Genomic DNA, 16,167 nt, shown 5'->3' with positions numbered 1-16,167 from the left:
TGCTGTCTGTGAGCAGCTTGGGCTGCCTGGCAGAGGCTGGTGAGGGCGCGACGGAGCAGGGGGCTCCCTGCAACAAAGGCCTCCCAGGCAGGTCCTCTGAGCCCCAGCTGCAGGACGGTGGATCCCCAGCGAGGTAAGGAGGGAGGGCTGGCGGGAAGGACGGCTTCCCTGGACCGGCCAGTCCGGAGTAGACTCCAGGACAGCCGCCCGGACCAGCCCAGCCAGGAAGTTGCGCTGCAGCAGCTGTTACCACTTCTCCCGGGCTTAGGGGGGCCGGGCCAGGCGAGGGTGGACTTGAGGGCTTTCCTCCGGCCCAGCCTGGATCCCGTGTCCAGTGAACCTGGAGGGTGCTCTCCCTCCGTGCCTGGGCGTCCCCTCCTGCACATGCCCAGTTGGTACTCTGGGTCACCAAGGGGCCTCAGACACGCGGGGTGGGGAGCAGCTGGAGGCAGCGGGGGTCCCCCCAGGATTGGCCCTTTCTGCCACATAAGGGCAGGCAGAGAGCCCAGGGTGGTGAGGGCAGAGTCCCCGACACCAGGGCCCCTTCCTCTTTCTCTGCAGCCCTGCTGCTCCAGGGCTCTGGGGGCAGTGGGTGTGTTCAGAGGCGGTGGCCGATACTTCTTTGAGGACCAGCTTCTGCACAGCCCGAGGCCAGCCCTTGAGAGCAGTGGTCTGTGCCTGCCCGCTGACCGGGCTGCTGAGCTCCGTGGCCAGGTCTCTTGCAGGACCCAGCTGCTTGCTATGGGACTGGGCCGGGGAGTCTTCCTTCCCCTTCCTCCTGCTCCCCCACAAGTCTGGTGGCCGCCGTTCCCCAGTCCTCGTGCCAGAGCACCCTGCACAGGCTGTGAGTCTCGCCATGGCCTGCTGCTTGTCTGCGCCTCTGTTCCCTTACGTGGGAGGAGTCAGGGTGGGGCGAGAGCAGGGGCTGTCCCTGGCTGGATGGGAAGGGGCTTCCGAGGGTACGAGGCATGGATGGGCGTATGCACAGGAGCGCCCTGGAGTCGGATGGCACGAGCCACCGAGCCAGGGAGGGGGGACTCAGTTTGGGAATGGCTGAGAGCCCCTCTGTGTGGGTGGTGGGGAAGAGGAATCTGACCTGGAAGATCACAGGGGTCTGTGGGAGGTTAAGGAGGTGACATGGAGACGGGGAGCAGATTTGCAGAAAGGGGGGTGGTCTCTCCAGGGCACCTGGGGACCCTGAGTCTGAAGGCCCAGTCCTGGGGGGCCTTAGTCCTGACAGGGCTGGTCCTCCTGGGGTCGGCTTCCAGCTCAGGTTTGGCAGGAAGAGCAGCCACCCCACCATGCCCCCCTGGAGGCTGTCTGCTGCGCCCTGCCTTCACCTGTCTCCTGAGGACCCTGCCTCTAGTTCTCAAGTTCAGCTCATGCTTTGGAACCCGTGCCTTTGCCTGTGCTGTTCCCTCTGCCCAGAATGCCTTTCCTCGCTCTCCCCTAAATCTGCTTTGTCCCTGAAGCCCACCCCAAAGCTTCCTCCTTCAGTGACCCTTCTGTATTGTCCCCTTCCTGTCCTGTATGAAATTTTGGAAAGCTTCTACTCTTTTCTGTATTCCTTGTGTGTCTTTTTGGCGGAGGCGGGGTGGGGGTGGGGGGGCGGTACTGGGGATGGAACTCAGGGGCACTTGACCACTGAGCCCCATTTTATTTAGAGACAGGGTCTCGCCAAGTTGCTTAGGGCCTCACTTTTGATGAGGCTGGCTTTGAACTTCAATCCTCCTGCCTCAGCCTCCTGGGCCACTGAGATGACAGGCGTGGGCCACCACCCTCGACTCCTTGTGTCTTTAGTAGTGCCCGGCCTCCAGTAGGTAGGAAGTCCCAGGATTTTTTTTTCTTAATTGATTGGTACCCACTGGCTGCTCAGTATGTATCTTTGGTTCTTTGAAATGGGACCTGAGGGAGGGGGTCACAGTTCTGAGGCCCTCAGGAGCTGAGGCTGTCCTTAGCCCTACCCCTGCTTCCCTGCCTGCCCAGCAAGGCCATGCCCTCTGGGCAGCAGCCAGGACGTGGTGCTTTCTGTGTGACGGTGAGGACAGTTTCAGCCCAGACACATGCCAAGAGTGGCAGCCGCACGGGCACCTGATGCCCACTGGGCAGCACATGATGGGCACTGCTGTGTGCTTGTCGACTGACTAGCTGACTGGCGGGTGCCGGCCTCAGTGGCACTGAGGGCTGTGGCTGGTGTGGTGGACACAGGTCTTGCCCAGGGAAGGCTCACAGACGCAGGGGCCTGAGGGGCAGGTGCAAACCTGCAGCCAGCCACCGCAGTGGCCTCTGACGTGCTGCGTCCCCTGGTCACAGTGAAATTTCTGCAGTGACTGAGTCATCCCAGAAGACAAGATGTTCCTCTTGGTGCACACAGAGACCTCTGTGATTGGTCAGGCTGCTCTAGGCAGGGTTAGAAAAAGGCCCTTTAAAAAGTCAAAAAACCACACGCCTCCCTGGGCCCCTTCCTGGGCTGATCTTTCAACTGAAAGATCACAGGGGTCTGTGGAAGGTTGAGGAGGTGACATGGAGACATGGAGACAGGGAGCAGATTTGCAGAAAGAGGGGTGGTCTCTCCAGAGCACCTGGGGACCCTGAGCCTGCAGGTCCAGTCCTGGGGGGCCTTAGTCCTGACAGGGCTGGTCCTCCTGGGGTCAGCTTCCACTCAGCCAGCGACAGCCTCTGATGTGCTGCATTTCCTGGTGACAGTGAGATTCACAGGGGGCTCAGAGGGAGAAGCAGCAGGTAGTGGGCAGCACCTGCTGCCCCTGTTCCTGTGTGTGGCGGAAACCAGGAAAGGCCAGCAAGCTTCCGAGGGTGGGCCCTGCCCAGGCCTGGCTAAGTGCAGTTCCTGACCATCCCCAGGCGGAGCCGGGCTCTCTGCAGTTGGACCCAGGCATCCGCATGCCCAGAGGATCCTCACACACACTCAAGGTCAAGGTCACTGCCAAGGAATCCCAGAGGCCCACAGTTCCTGCCGAAGGCATGGGAACAGGAGGACTAGCACGTCTGTTCAGACATTTATTTTCTATTGAACCTTTTTGAAAATCCGCTTTTGGAGATATTTCATCTAATACATGTAGTATATCGGCACAAGGTCATATACGTGAAGTCATAAGAAAAATATATTCTTACTGATGGGTTGTATGATCAAAAATAAAAATCAGTAGCCCACCGGGCCAGGACTGATGGTCACAAATTGTGCCCGTGCACTGAGCAGCTGGGTGATCTTGGACACTCACTGTTCTCTGCTGAGCTTCAGGTGTTTTTAGACATTGATGGACCTTTATTTTGCTCACTTACTTATACGTGGTGCTGAGCATGGAACCCAGTGCCTCACACACACGTGCCAGGCAAGCGCTCCACCCCTGAGCCCCAGCCCCAGCTCCATCTGCTGAGCTTCCGTTTTGTCATTTGAAAGAAGTTCACCTGTGACAGGAAGCAGGGGAGGCAGAGAAGATGTCACGCGTCCAGCCGGGCGGGCGGAGTGGGGACATCTTAAGTGGTGGGGATGATGGGGCTGAGGGGCGACCCGAGGGGTGACAGGGAAGAAATTCTGGGGCTGCGCACTGGGGGCAGAGAGGAGGAAGGAGAAGCCGTGGGGCCCTGTCCCCGAGCTGGGGCAGCAGCCGAGCCGGGGACTCATTCCTGTGCTTACCCCGTCCTTGAGAAGTTGGCCTTTCCTGGGCCACGCTGTTCCCTAGGGAGCTCTGTGTCCAGAAATAGCCGCCTGTTCACTTTCTCAACTGAATGAAGCGAGGCTCCTGCCATCTAGAGAGCCTGTCCTCGCACCCGCCTGGCCACAGCACGGAGGGGAGAGCCCAGGACGTGGGCTGCAGGCCCACTTCCACCCTGGCCTGCCGGACCCCTGTGTGGCTTCGGGGCAGGCCCCTCCCCACTCTGGGCTGGTCCTCCCACCTGTAGAACAGGCCTTTCCTGAGCCGGCCTGGGGCTGCCCAGCGGTGGCGGGTGGAGGCCCGGGGGCTCCCAGGGCTGTGCTCCTGCTTGTTGGCCCTGCGCTCCAGGCCTGGCTCCCAGGGAGCGCTGGAAGGGGCTGGATGTAGGAGAGCGGGAAGCGGCAGAGGGAGAAGGGGAGGAGAGGAGGCGCCTCCCCGGGCCACCATCCGCTTGACCAGGGTCCATCCCGACAGTCAGCTCTGGCCAGGCCTCCTATTCCGCTTCACTCCCCCAGAGCAGCCAGAGGAACTGCCCAGCCCACTGGGACACACTCTGTGCTGGACACAGGACCTGAGAGGCTCGCCTGGGGCTGGCCACCCCTTCCCTCGCCACTTTCCCTGCTGCCAATGTCACCAGGCCCCAGTCACTCCAGCACGTGGGAAACCTCCCCTAGTCCAGGCCAGCACCCGCCAGGCTCGTCCCTCCGGCCCTGGCCTGTGTCCCCTGGTCCCCTTGTCTGGAATGCCCTGTTAGTTTTTTCCTCTGTATCGAAGTGAGATGGATAGAACATACATCAACCACTTCTAAGTGAGCAGCCCAGTGGCATTTAGTGCGTCCACTGCACTCGGTCGCCCTCCTCTGTACTTCTAGAACACTTTCGCCATCCCAAATGGAAACCCTGCCCGTCAAGCAGTTCTGGACCATTCTCTCCCCTGCCCCTGCCCACCCCGCCCTCCTCCTCTCTGTGTGTAGACTTGCCGTCTGGACACCCCTGTAGGTGGCTTGGTGCACCACGTGGCTTCAGTGTCTGGATTCCCTCACTTCGCATAGTGCGAGGGACAAGTGTCAAGACTGCAGCCCCCTTTAGTCCCCCTCATTCCTTTTTGTGGCTGATTAATACTTCATTGTGTGCCGAAGCCACACGTAGTTTACCCATCCGTCCATCCATGGACACGGGCGCTTCCACCCTTGGGCCGCTGTGCCCAGCGCTGTGGACAGGTGTGGGCCTGGGTTTGTTTGGGCGCCTGTTTTCAATTAGCTCACCCCCTGGGATGATCTCTTCAGCATTCCCCACTTTGAACCTAAATTCTCCTCCCCATTATAAATGGCAGTCACCGCCTGTCACCTGGAGCTGTGCTGGCCTGGGCATCGCTGCTCCCCCAGGCTGCCAGTCCTCCAGGGAGCAGGGCCTGTGTGTGGACCCTGGTCCACAGGGACAGTCACTGGATGGCCAGTGATAACAGTGACACCAGACACCTGTGGTTGGTGTGCTGGCCGCTGGTGTCCTTATCTAGTGTCCCAGGGAGTTTTATAAAACCCTAGAGGGAGATTCTTATCCCAGTGTGACCAGTATAGCAAGTGGAGACAAAATGTCTCTCCCAAGGTCCTGCAGCTTCAAGAGGATGGAGCGGGAGTGGACAGGGCCCGCTGGCCCCTGAGTCCTCCTGGTGACTTGCTCTTGTTCTGAACGAAGGAGGAGTCTCTAAGAATAACGTTGTCTCTTGATTGTGTCCTCAGCAGGCTACAGGCAGGATGGCTGGTGCTGAGAAGAGCCTGCAGTGACTCTGGGGTCCCCAGCAGCAGCTCTGTCTCCTGAAGATGAAGCGGCGGAGGTGAAGCCCGAGCCAGGCTGATGGCCAGCTCGGGGACTGAGGTCCACTGGGCCGGGCCAGGCCTAGGGAAGGGGCCCCAGCAGCGGCGGCGCTGGGCCTGGGTTGAGGAAAAGGATGCAGAGAGGATTAGCACTCGCGGCTGGGGGGACGGGCGGCCCTTCCCCAGTGCCACCAGCCCCGAGCTCCTGGAGGACTTCCGCCTGGCCCAGCAGCATCTGCCACCCCTGGAGTGGGCCCCAGACCCACAGGAGTCAGGGGGGTCGTCAGGAGAAGGTGAGTCTGACCCCCCACTCCCACCCTCAGTGGTGTCTTGTCCCCAAAACATCCCGGCTTCCAGGGAGTCGGGAAGCCTTGAAAGTTTTCATTTTATAATATAAAATCTATGACTCGAGACCTTAAACGACTTTAGCTGTGACACTGCACGTGGCATCAGACCCACAAACACACAAAAAAGAGGTGAGATGAACAGTCGCTCGATATCCCACCCACGGAGAACCCCCATTTCCCTGGGCGCGGATGTGCAGACGTGATGGGACGTGGACCAGCGTGCCGCGTGCTCCTCGTCACCTGCCCCTGGTTAAGTCCTCCACCCTCCCCACACCGCCACAAGCCACCCCTCACGCTGGCCTGGAGGTCCACGGTGCGTGTCCACAGTGGGACCTTCCACGCCTCAGGTGTCCTGGTGCTTCTTGTGCTGATCATAAATGGCGGTGTCACCGGCTCCCCCCGGAACACTTGGTCTGTGACACCTTTGGTGGTGGGAAGGCGTGGTGCAGGGGTTGTGTTCCCTGCGAGGCCTTGGACTCTCGCTAGCGTGGCCATCTTGGCGGTCCTCGTTTGCCTTCGCATCAAGCCCGCCGCAGACCATCCCTGGCTTTTCCTGCCAGGACTCTCCCCTGATCTTGGTTTCCCCATCTGTGAAGTGGGTGCCGGTGCCGCTGGACACCGGGCTTGACACATGGTGCGGTTGCACTTAGAAAGGCCCGTTTCAGGGCCCTGGGCATCAGCAGAGCCCCTGCAGGTGGGGGAGGAGCCATTAGGCCAGGGTGTCCTGTGCCCGATGTGCCCCGCGTGCCTGCTCAGTGGGCATCTGGGCTCCTTCAGGGAATGGGGACTGAGATGCCCTGTGTAACAGGACAGAGGCGTCCCTTCGTGGGGCCACATGGTAACTGACCCCTGCTCTGATGGAACAGCTGCCACCATGTCCTGGGTCCACCTCATGTGCTGGGCACAGGACTGGACCGGGCCTGGCCTTCTCTCCTCCCTTCACTCCATGCTCTGCCAGGTAGGAGGGCCAGGCCTCGAGTTTGAATAAGGTCACCAGAGAGGTCAGTGACTCACCCAGGCCCCAGGGAGGGGTCAGAGGACCTGAGTGAACCCTGGCTCCAAGGTCGACTGCACGGCCAGGCCTGGGTTCGAGGTCCAGGGCTTCTCTGAAGTTACCCAAGAGCAAGTTCGTGCCTCTGGGCCTCAGATGTGCTGCTCTAAAGCGGCCATCAAGGGAGGAGAACGACCCTGGGAGGCACAAGTGACATGGGGTGACCAGGGTGTCCAGCCAGAGCAGAGAGCATATTCTTGGTGTCACCCAGACTCGCTCATGAAACTCTTCCATCCCAGAAGACGAAAGAGCAGGTGCTTAACAAGCAAAGCTGCGGATGGTGGCTGGACGGGGGCGACGAGGGGACGGGGACGGGGACAGTGATGGTGGGGGTGGGGTGTTCCTGAGCACCCACTGTATAGTCATCCAGCCACTCCTCTGCCTTAGGGCTTCACGCACATGACCTTCCTCCCCTTCTTTCTCCCCAGTCAGCGCTGGGTGTTGAGCACCTGCTCTGCCAATGCAGCGGTGCCCACCGTGCCTGTCATTGTCCTCGCGGAGCTCACAGTGTCCTAGGGACCTTTATTAATGAGCAGGTGACACAAATAGGCCGCAGCCCCTGAGATGGGTGTCACAAAGTGCAGCTGTCCGCCCCGTGAGAGTCTGTCCACTGGAGAATGTGACCTCGTGGGGGGGGGGGGCGGGCACAGGACTTCCCTGTGGAGCCGAGTGGAGCTGGTGCTGAAGGCCCACTAGGAGGCACTCCCTGGGCAGAGGAGGAACCCTGCAGGGGGCAAAGCGTGTGCACCCAGGAGGGAATGAGGGGCTCGGTTGGGAGCGGGGAGAGCTTAGGTGAACATGGAGAGAGATGGGTCAGTGGAGCCAGTGGGGTCCGAGTGGCAGGGGCCGTAGGGCCCGCTTTTGCCCTAGAGCAACAGGGAGGTGCAGCTGAGACGAGGTTGTGGCCCGAGGAGGTAAGCAGGTGGCCACTGCAACGTCCAGGCCTGAGAGGATGTGGGCTGGGGCACAGCGGTGGTGATGAACTTCAGAGCGATCAGCAAGTTTGAGAGCTCTGGAGGAGGTAATGGGACAGGACCAGGTGACAGAGTAGGAGCATTAGGGGGAGAGAAGTGACGGAGATGCCTCCAGGCCTCTGTTTGGGCAGCTGGGTAGGTGGCACTGCCATTTGCTGAGATGGGAGACCCTGTAGGGGGTGTGGCCGACCAGGTTTGCGGCTGGAGTTTGAAGAGGTGTCCCAGAAGTACTTGGCTCTGTGGGGGCTCGTCGGGATTCTTGCCATCCCTACAAGCAGAAGGTTGAAGTGACGTGGGGTTAAGTCACATAGCCTGACAGCCCACGCTAAGTGACGGATGACCTGTCTTTCCAGAGCCTGAAGCAGAGGTCGTGGACAGCCCAGAAAGTTCCACCCTGCCTCTCCACTGGCTCCCCCAGCAGGACTGTCAATTGAACATGACTGAAGAAGAGTCAGATGAAGTCCCTGGGAGTCCTGAAGCTGAGGACCCTGGGGAGAGCTCCCCAAGGCCGGGGCAGGAGGCTGCTCTCAGCTCAGAGCACCGTGGGAACACCTGCGCTGTGGCCCAGGGGCAGGCTCAGGCCAGAGGCTGGGTGGCCTCTGGCCAACAAGGCAGTGGAAGCAAACTTCCAGAACATTCTGAGGTCCACCCATCTGTTGAACTCGGCTCTGCCAGGTCTTGGAGCAGTGGCACCGTGAGCCTGGGCCGCAGCAGTGACAGCCTTAATTCTTCCTGGGAGAGAGAGACGGATGTCCCCCAGCCCGCTGCCCTCACAGAAAACCTGCCACAGAGCCCCCGCCACCACCTCAACCCAGATGACAGAACTGGAGGCAGTGTTGCTCCGGCAACGCCCACAGAATTCCAGGACCCCTTAGCACCACCAGCCCAGAGCCCCCAGAATGCTGCAGGCACATGGAAAAGAGCTACCACCAGCCTGTCACGGCCTGCAGACCAGGCCTGGAAGCAGACGAAGACATCACCTAAGCCATTGCCCTCCCGATTCACTGGCTCCGTCAGCCCCCAGAATCCCCGGCCTAGGCCAGCTCAGAAGGACAGGTCTCTGCCCAAGCACGGAGCCACTCTGGCCAACCACTCTTCTTCTGATGCCCCCAAGTATGGCCGGGGGCGTCTGAACCACCCGCTCCCTGATTTCTCCAAGGTGGGGCCGCGAGTGAGGTTTCCCAAAGATGAGAGCTACCGCCCCCCCAAGTCCCGAAGCCATAACAGGCAGCCTCAGGGCCCCACTGGGCCCCTGATCTTCAAGTCACCGGCAGAGATTGTACAGGAGGTGCTGCTGAGCAGTGGAGAAGCATCCCTGGCCAAGGACCCACCTCCTGCCCACCCCATCTCCAGGGTACCCCAGGAGTTTCAGACGCCCGAACAGGCCACTGAGCTGGTCCACCAACTCCAGGTGAGCGGGGCTCCTGTCTAGGATCGAGTCACCCGGGCACCTGTTGGCTGTGACGGAGGCAGGCAGGGATAGGGAGCCTTGGGTCTGGCCAGGAGTCCCCTGCCAGCGGTGGGAGAGCTGTCCCCTGAGCCATGAGGCAGACCTAAGCCCTTTGGTCAAAAAGAGCCAGGACTGCTCACGTCTGCTGTGGCCAACTCCTGCTGGGAAGAAACCCAGATACACTCAGGGGAGAATCGTACAGTGGACGCCACATTGTGCGCCCCAGCAGCTGCCAAAGCCTTCTCCGTCTGTGTCTGACCCCCCCGACCCGCCGTCGGGAAGCCGAGTTCCAGGTCCCCAGTCATTTCACCTCTTAGTGCGTCAGTAAACATGAGCACCTTCCTGACGCATGGCCGCCATGCCACGTGAGACCTAAAAGGCCCTGGACACCGTGGTTCAGATACCCAGGCGGCTCTCACACCCCTGGTCTGGGTGCCCCGCGGTGTTCCTCTCAGTGAGTTTGAGGGTCCTTCAGGGTCCTTTCAGGGAGTGGTCCCAGGAGCTCCTGTCTGACGTCTGACTCACTTCCAGGCCTCCTCCCCGTGTTCTCTCTTTCCCTTCTTTTCGATTCTCTTTCAACCCATGTCTGTCCTCTTGCTTCTTCCTTGGAACTTATTATGGGAGGCTGGTGCCCCCTGGGAGCCACCCCCATCCTACACCTTGCACCCAGGCATCTCGTGGGGCCGCTGGCCATCTGAGCAAGATGCTTTTTTGGGCCACCGTCGTCTGTGTGCCAGAGGCCCAGGCTCCGTGAAAGGAGTGTGTGGCCCGAGATGGCCCCGCAGGCCCGCCTGCCCCCTCCAGGGAAGGCCTGACCGTGGTGTCTGCAGCCCGACAGTCGTGCCCTTGACCAAGCCCTTTATTTGGGTGACAAAATGGCAGTATTCTCATATTGCTGCTCCTTCTGCATTCATGACCAGGAATTTTCTAAAAAGTAAACTCCTGCCTCTCACGGGGTGGTCTCCAAGGTCTGGCTGTCGTGGGGAAGACCCAGGAGGCTCCATCTGCCCTTTTCCTGACCTGTCTACAAAACCTTGAGTGGGCTCCTCTCACCCTGCAGAGGTGACCAGTGACACTGATCATTGAAGGCAGATGATTCTGATTTAATGAAACTGTGACTTCTGAGTCTCCTGTGCTTCTACCAAGGGACCCTTGGGTGACCCATTCAGCCAGATTTTGAAAATAGTCACAAAGCACAGGCTGCTTCAACACCAGGAGCCGTGCCAGTGGGAAGGTGGGCGGCCCTACCCCACAGAGCTGGGCAGGGGATTTGGACAAGGAAGAGAGAAAGGGCCACCCTGGGGGGGGGGGTTGTGCATCCAGGTGCCCTCCGAGGCCTCACCCTGGCTCCCTGACGGCTGGCCTTGCTGTACTGCTGCCCCAGGATCTAGACATGGGGGGTCTGCATGTACAGCACCCAGAGATGTCTGCTGGGTTCCCACCTTGAACTCTGCTCCAGGGACCCGGGACCTCCAGGGAGGGGGCTCAGCCACCAGGGGCTCTCGCAGGGCGGGGTGCTGCGTGCCTGGTGTGACGGTGGTGCTCTCCTTCCTGCAGAAGGACTACCACAAGCTCCTCACCAAGTATGCGGAGGCCGAGAACACCATCGACCAGCTGCGCCTCGGGGCCAAGGTACCTGGAGGGCTGGGTGGAGGGGTCCCGAGTCCTCTAAGAGGGGGCACTTTCTCATGGTCTTAGGGAGAGGCCACCACCTCCTGCCTCACTTTAGAAAAGGGAAAGTCCCACATGCAGTGGTCCCTTCTGAGGATAGTGGAGCCCAGCCCTGATTCTACCTCAGAGTCTCTCTGTGACCTTGGCCATGACTTTGCCCCCTGGGCTCACTGCTGATGAGCTTAGATATCCATGAATGCAGACTGTGGGGCGACCAGGAAATTCACTGGAAGCCTTTTTCTTCTTAGATGAGCTTTGGGATAAGTGGCCTGGGGTGTGACTCTTGACTCCATCACTAATCAGCTGTGTGACCTTGAAGAGAGAACTTGGGCTCTCTGAGACTCGAGGGACTAGCACAGAATTTCTTCTGAGCCCCTGGTGCTTGTTTCCTGGGCCTCATCTTCCTGGGTCACACCTTTGCCGTCTCCCCCACATCCGGTCCCCACATCCGGTCCCCACAATGTGAGCACCACGTGGGGCAGGGTTGTGTGGAGGGGAGACTTGCCCCCTGGAGACCGGCTGCTGTGCTGCCCAGCTCTGACCTGTCTTGGGAAGAGGCTTCATCCTGCTCTTGGACCTTCCTCTTTCCTGGGGTGAGGCAGGAAGTGGGGGCTGTCACGGCCCCGGTGGCTTCCTGCTGTCTGCCAGCCCACTCTTGCCCCTCGAGGCTGCTGTGGAGGCCTGGCAGCTGCAGGGCACAGACGCAGCCCCTCACCTGGCGTGGGTGCACCCCTGTCCTGCACGGCTTGCCCCTCTTGGGCTGCAGCCCCCTCCCCTGCCGCATGTGGCTTTCATGTTTAGAGGTGCTTCTGGGCGTGTGGATGGAGGCGGCACAGTGAGAGAAGAGAAGAAGGCCTATTCTGCGTCCCCACATCCACCACCTAGGGTAGGAGCATCCCTTCCCATCCTGCCCTGGTGGGGCGCATCTGTAAGAGGGGCTTAGCGCACCTTCCTTCTGGGAGCCAGTGCCCTGGTCTTACGGCTCCTCCAGGCCCTCCCAGTGCTGAGCCAGACCCAGGGATGGAAGGGACAGGAGTTGCTGCAGACTCAGAATGTCCCAGGAGAAAGGAACTGGTCACCAGGCCCAAAGCTGCCAGCAGCCCCATTTTACAGGTTGGGAAACCTGGGCCCCAGCTGGGGCGGTGGCTGCTGCAGGTCCGGAAGTGGCCCAGGCGGTGCGGCAGCACCTCCTCCCCTCCCCCCACTGGTTGAAGGAAGTGGTGAGCATGGCGGCACGGACCTGACGCATGCATGGCAGCCACTTGGCAGGATTAGGGGGTGTTACCAGGGATGTTCTGGGCAGGGGCATGGGCTGGGTGGACACTGGGAGCAACCAGGGCCTCATCTCCTGGGTGTTCCTGACCCAGGACTCGGGGGCCTTCCCGTGGGCACTGGGCTGCCTGGCTGAAGCCCTGGTCAGGTGTCCAGCGGGCAGGACCAAAGGCAGGAGAGGTTGGGAGCAGCTCAGCGTGGCTCACCCCTTTTTTCTTTCATGGTTGCCGTGGGAGAGCACCATGGAGCTGGGCCCAGTCCCAGCCGCAGGAGTTACGGGCCCAGAGTGAGGGAGACCTTGCCCCGGGTCCCACAGGGTCCTCATTCTGGACCCTGTACACTCTGCTCTGCAGACTCAGGAGACCCCAAGAATACACCCTGCTCAGAGCCCTGCGCAGAGAGCCCTGTCAGGGAGCCCAGTCCCCCCCACCAATCCTGCCACTCGGGCTAAGCAGCGCGTGTGACTCCCTAGGGTCTGCTGAGCCCCTTGCCCTGCCCAGAGCCCATGGGGGAGGGGGCTGGCGCAACCTGTGGCCGCCCAGACCAGGCCTGCAGTTTGTGGGTGGGCACAGGTGTGGACCCACGGGAAGGAAACACTTGCCAAACTGGTCAGAGGTGCCAGGCCTGGGCCCAGGGTCGTCTCATCTGATGTCTCCACATGCAGAAACCAAGGCTGGGCCGGGGGAGAGGTCTGCTCAGCCTCCCACAGCTGGCCTGAGAGGCAAAGGTGGGAGCTGACAGCTGTCTGCACATTCTAGGTGCCCCCCGATCCTGGGAAGCCTGCTGCACCCTGGCACGGCGTGATAGGCCTGGGCATGAGGCAGGTGGAGGCAAGCGGTAGTGATGAGGATGGGGAGTGGCGCTCTCTGTGGGCAGTCCTGGTGGTCTACAGCTGGGCCCTTAAGCAGCTCCCCTCAGCAAGGAGACCCGGAGCCTGCGACTTGGCCCCAGAGGCACTGTTCACACCACAGGGCCACAGCCAGAGGAAAGGCCCAGGGTCTGCAGCCAGGGAAGCCGCCAGCTAGGGGCAAGCCCTGGGCTGGAAACCTCAAAGGATCTGGAGCTGGGCGCCCAGGGCCATGTGGCACGGGCCGGGCACCAGCATGGCCAGGAGTCTGCTGGGCTCTGGCCAGAGTGTGTGAGGCCATCACCACATCTGCTGCCTTGTCACCACCTCCCCCACGCCCCGGTCCCTCCATCTCAGCTGCAGGGGATGTAGAAGGGCTGAGGTGACCAGAAGTTACCCCAGAAGGAAGTAAGGGATGACATAAATGGCCTTCCCCACAGTGTGTTCTTGGTCCAGAAGCCCTGGTGGGGGCAGGGCGGGAGGCTGTGTTCAGGGTGCAGCTCCCCTCCCCCTCCCCCTCCCCTCCCCCCACCCTCCCTCTCCCCTCCCACCCCATTCATCAGGCCCATTAGCATTCTGAAGGCTGGAGGAGTCCATCTGTGCAGAGAATGCTCCTGAGTTTAACCCAGTGTTTCCCAAACTCACTGCCCACCCTGCCCAGAAGCCCTCAGGGAGCCTTCTGCCCAGCCTCAGGGAGCAGCGTGGGACACCCGGCTTGAAAGGGGTGCTCTAGCCCCAGGGGCAGGTGTCTCTGTGTCCCAGGAGGGACAGGTTGCAGCTGTCACCCCCTCGCCCACTCCCCACCTCCTCTGGGCATCTGCACAAGCTGTGGGCCTCTGCTTTGGGCTCTTCTAATCCCTCAGGACACTTTCCTGCTGCTCCCCAGGTGGGGTCTGGGGTTGAAGGAGGGGTGGCATGGGTGTGAGGAGAGAAGGCATCTCAGGGCTGGGCCCCCCCTGGGATTTGGGTCACCTCAGGAGGAGAGGGGTGCTGTGGGCAACCCCCGTAGGCCCAGGTGGGGCGGGGCTGAGCAGATGGCGAGGGGATTATTAAAATCCAGCTTTGTTCTCATCTGGTGGGGCTCAGCCTGATAGAGGGGGACGCATGGGGCCAAGTCATACGTGGGCTAGATTTTTTTCTGCCATAGCCAGGACCCATAGAGCAACATGAGCATAAGAAGCTGCTTACCTGGGCACCAGGGAGCCCCCTCCCATAGGCCCACTTTCAACTGCCTTTGACCTTGGGGCAGCAGGGAGCCAGTCGTGATAACCCACCCGACATCATGATGGGGCCCAAGGCAGCACTGGAGTATAGCTCCTCCGGGGACTCGTTCCACACTGGCCACATGAACAGTTATGGTGGGGATGATGGGGATGACGGTGAGGATGGTGATGATGATGGTGCTGGTGATGGTGGTGGTGGTGATGCTATTGATGATGTTAATGGTGGTGATGGTGATGATGATGGTGGTGGTGGTGGTGATGGTGATATGGTTGTGATGGTGGTGGTGGTGGTGATGCTATTGATGATGGTAATGGTGGTGGTGGTGATGGTGATCATGGTGGTGAGGGTGGTGGTAGATGATGGCAGTGATGGTGGTGGTGATGGTGATGGTGACAATGATGGTGGTGGTGGTGATGATGGTGGTGATGGTGGTGGTGATGATGATGGTGACAGTGATGGTGATGCTATTGATGATGGTGAAGAAGGTGGTGGTGGTGGTGCTGATGATGATGGTAGTGACGATGACAGTCATGACGGTCATGGTGACGATGCATATGAGGGTGGGAGCCGCTGTTTATTGGGCGCTTACTTCATGCCTGGAAACATTAGCTCTAGGACCCCCAGGGGTGTGGTTGGGGAGGGTGGGGAGGAACCTGGCTGTGACTCCCGAGCACGTGCACTAAGCCAGGGCTGGCAAACTCTGTAAAGGCCCCGTGGACGGTTCTGCTCTGTGGCCCTTGCCGTCTCTGCCACGGCTGCCCAGCACTGTGGAGGGAAAGGCCGTGGCCGTCATGGGAGCATGTGGGCGTGGCGTGCTCAGGCGGCCCCATTCCCAGAAGCAGACCCTGGTTCCCCAACTCTAAACTCTTCATGGACCACAGTTCCTTCATGGACCACGCTGAGCTTCAGTTGCTCTTACCTGGTCAGTGCCCCCTCCAGAGACTTCCTCCCGGGGCTCATGAAATCCATTCTCAAATGGTGGCGATTTGCTACAGCAGGGGACTCGTTTGCCCACTTGGTGGCTCGTTCTTTCATTCAAATATCCATTGATTGCTATTTACTAACCATATAATAATAATTGTTGGAAATATTTTATTTAATTAAAAACATCAGTAATTATGACTATTATATATTATATAGCATAATCACGTCATCAACGTCATTAATAACAATTGTTAATAGTGGAAGCCCATAGGCTTTGGGGTCAGATAGACAGTGTTATAATCCTAGTCCATGGATTTTTCAGCTGGAAGTTCTGAGTAAGTGACTTAGCCTCTCTGAGTCTCAGTTTTCTCCTCTGGAAACTGGGGGTGATGTTCCCCGTCCTGCCTCCCTTTCGGGACCACGGAAAAAGCAGACGAGGGCACGTGAGCTGCTCACAGTGCTGGCCTGCTGGCTCCATTGTTGTCTTTATCACCAGGTGGGCCAGGGCTCCTGGCAGAAGCCAGTGGCCTGAGGCCTCCCGGGTGAGTCTGCTGCCTCCCTCTGTCTCAGGTGAACCTGTACTCAGACCCGCCCCAGCCCAGCCACAGCCTCCAGATGGGGATGATGCCCCAGGGGACCAAGGCCCTGTCCTTCACCATCCCGCAGCCTTGCTCTGTGGAGTGGTGGCCTGGTCCCTCTGAGAAGCCCCAGGCCCCGGGAGCTACAGGTGAGTCTGGAGTGTACGCAGGCTCCCGCCTGAGGTTCTGCTGGGGGACTCGGTTTGCCAGGGAGATGGCACTGGCCTCAGGCAGGGGACGGAGGAAGCCAGGCGCTCCCTGGGCCCTTTGACCTGAAGAGGCCAGTCGGCTGGGGAAACGCCCTGCTTCCCAGAGACACCTGATGGGCCTGCTCTCCCGCGT

General features: G+C 60.2%; 1 protein-coding gene across 5 annotated transcripts in view; it reads left to right on the top strand.

Moving 5' to 3' along the window:
- Positions 1-16,167, top strand: part of Akna (AT-hook transcription factor) — a 40,070-nt gene that overhangs the window by 3,079 nt on the left and 20,824 nt on the right. For 3 of the 5 annotated variants that reach the window (XM_027949401.2, XM_027949400.2, XM_027949397.2), the window contains exons 1-5: positions 14-133; positions 5,413-5,780; positions 8,213-9,270; positions 10,867-10,941; positions 15,818-15,974. In XM_027949401.2, the coding sequence (XP_027805202.2) occupies positions 5,528-5,780; positions 8,213-9,270; positions 10,867-10,941; positions 15,818-15,974 (1,543 nt within the window). In that variant the 5' untranslated portion in view covers positions 14-133; positions 5,413-5,527. Of the gene's footprint in view, positions 1-13; positions 134-5,412; positions 5,781-8,212; positions 9,271-10,866; positions 10,942-15,817; positions 15,975-16,167 lie in introns of those variants that run through there. The other 2 variants (XM_027949399.2, XM_027949398.2) reach the window with 2 other exon arrangements.

Source organism: Marmota flaviventris, chromosome 13, assembly GCF_047511675.1.
Source record: "Marmota flaviventris isolate mMarFla1 chromosome 13, mMarFla1.hap1, whole genome shotgun sequence".
NCBI classification, from domain to species: domain Eukaryota; kingdom Metazoa; phylum Chordata; class Mammalia; order Rodentia; family Sciuridae; genus Marmota; species Marmota flaviventris.
This window is presented reverse-complemented; position numbering and strand designations above follow the sequence as displayed.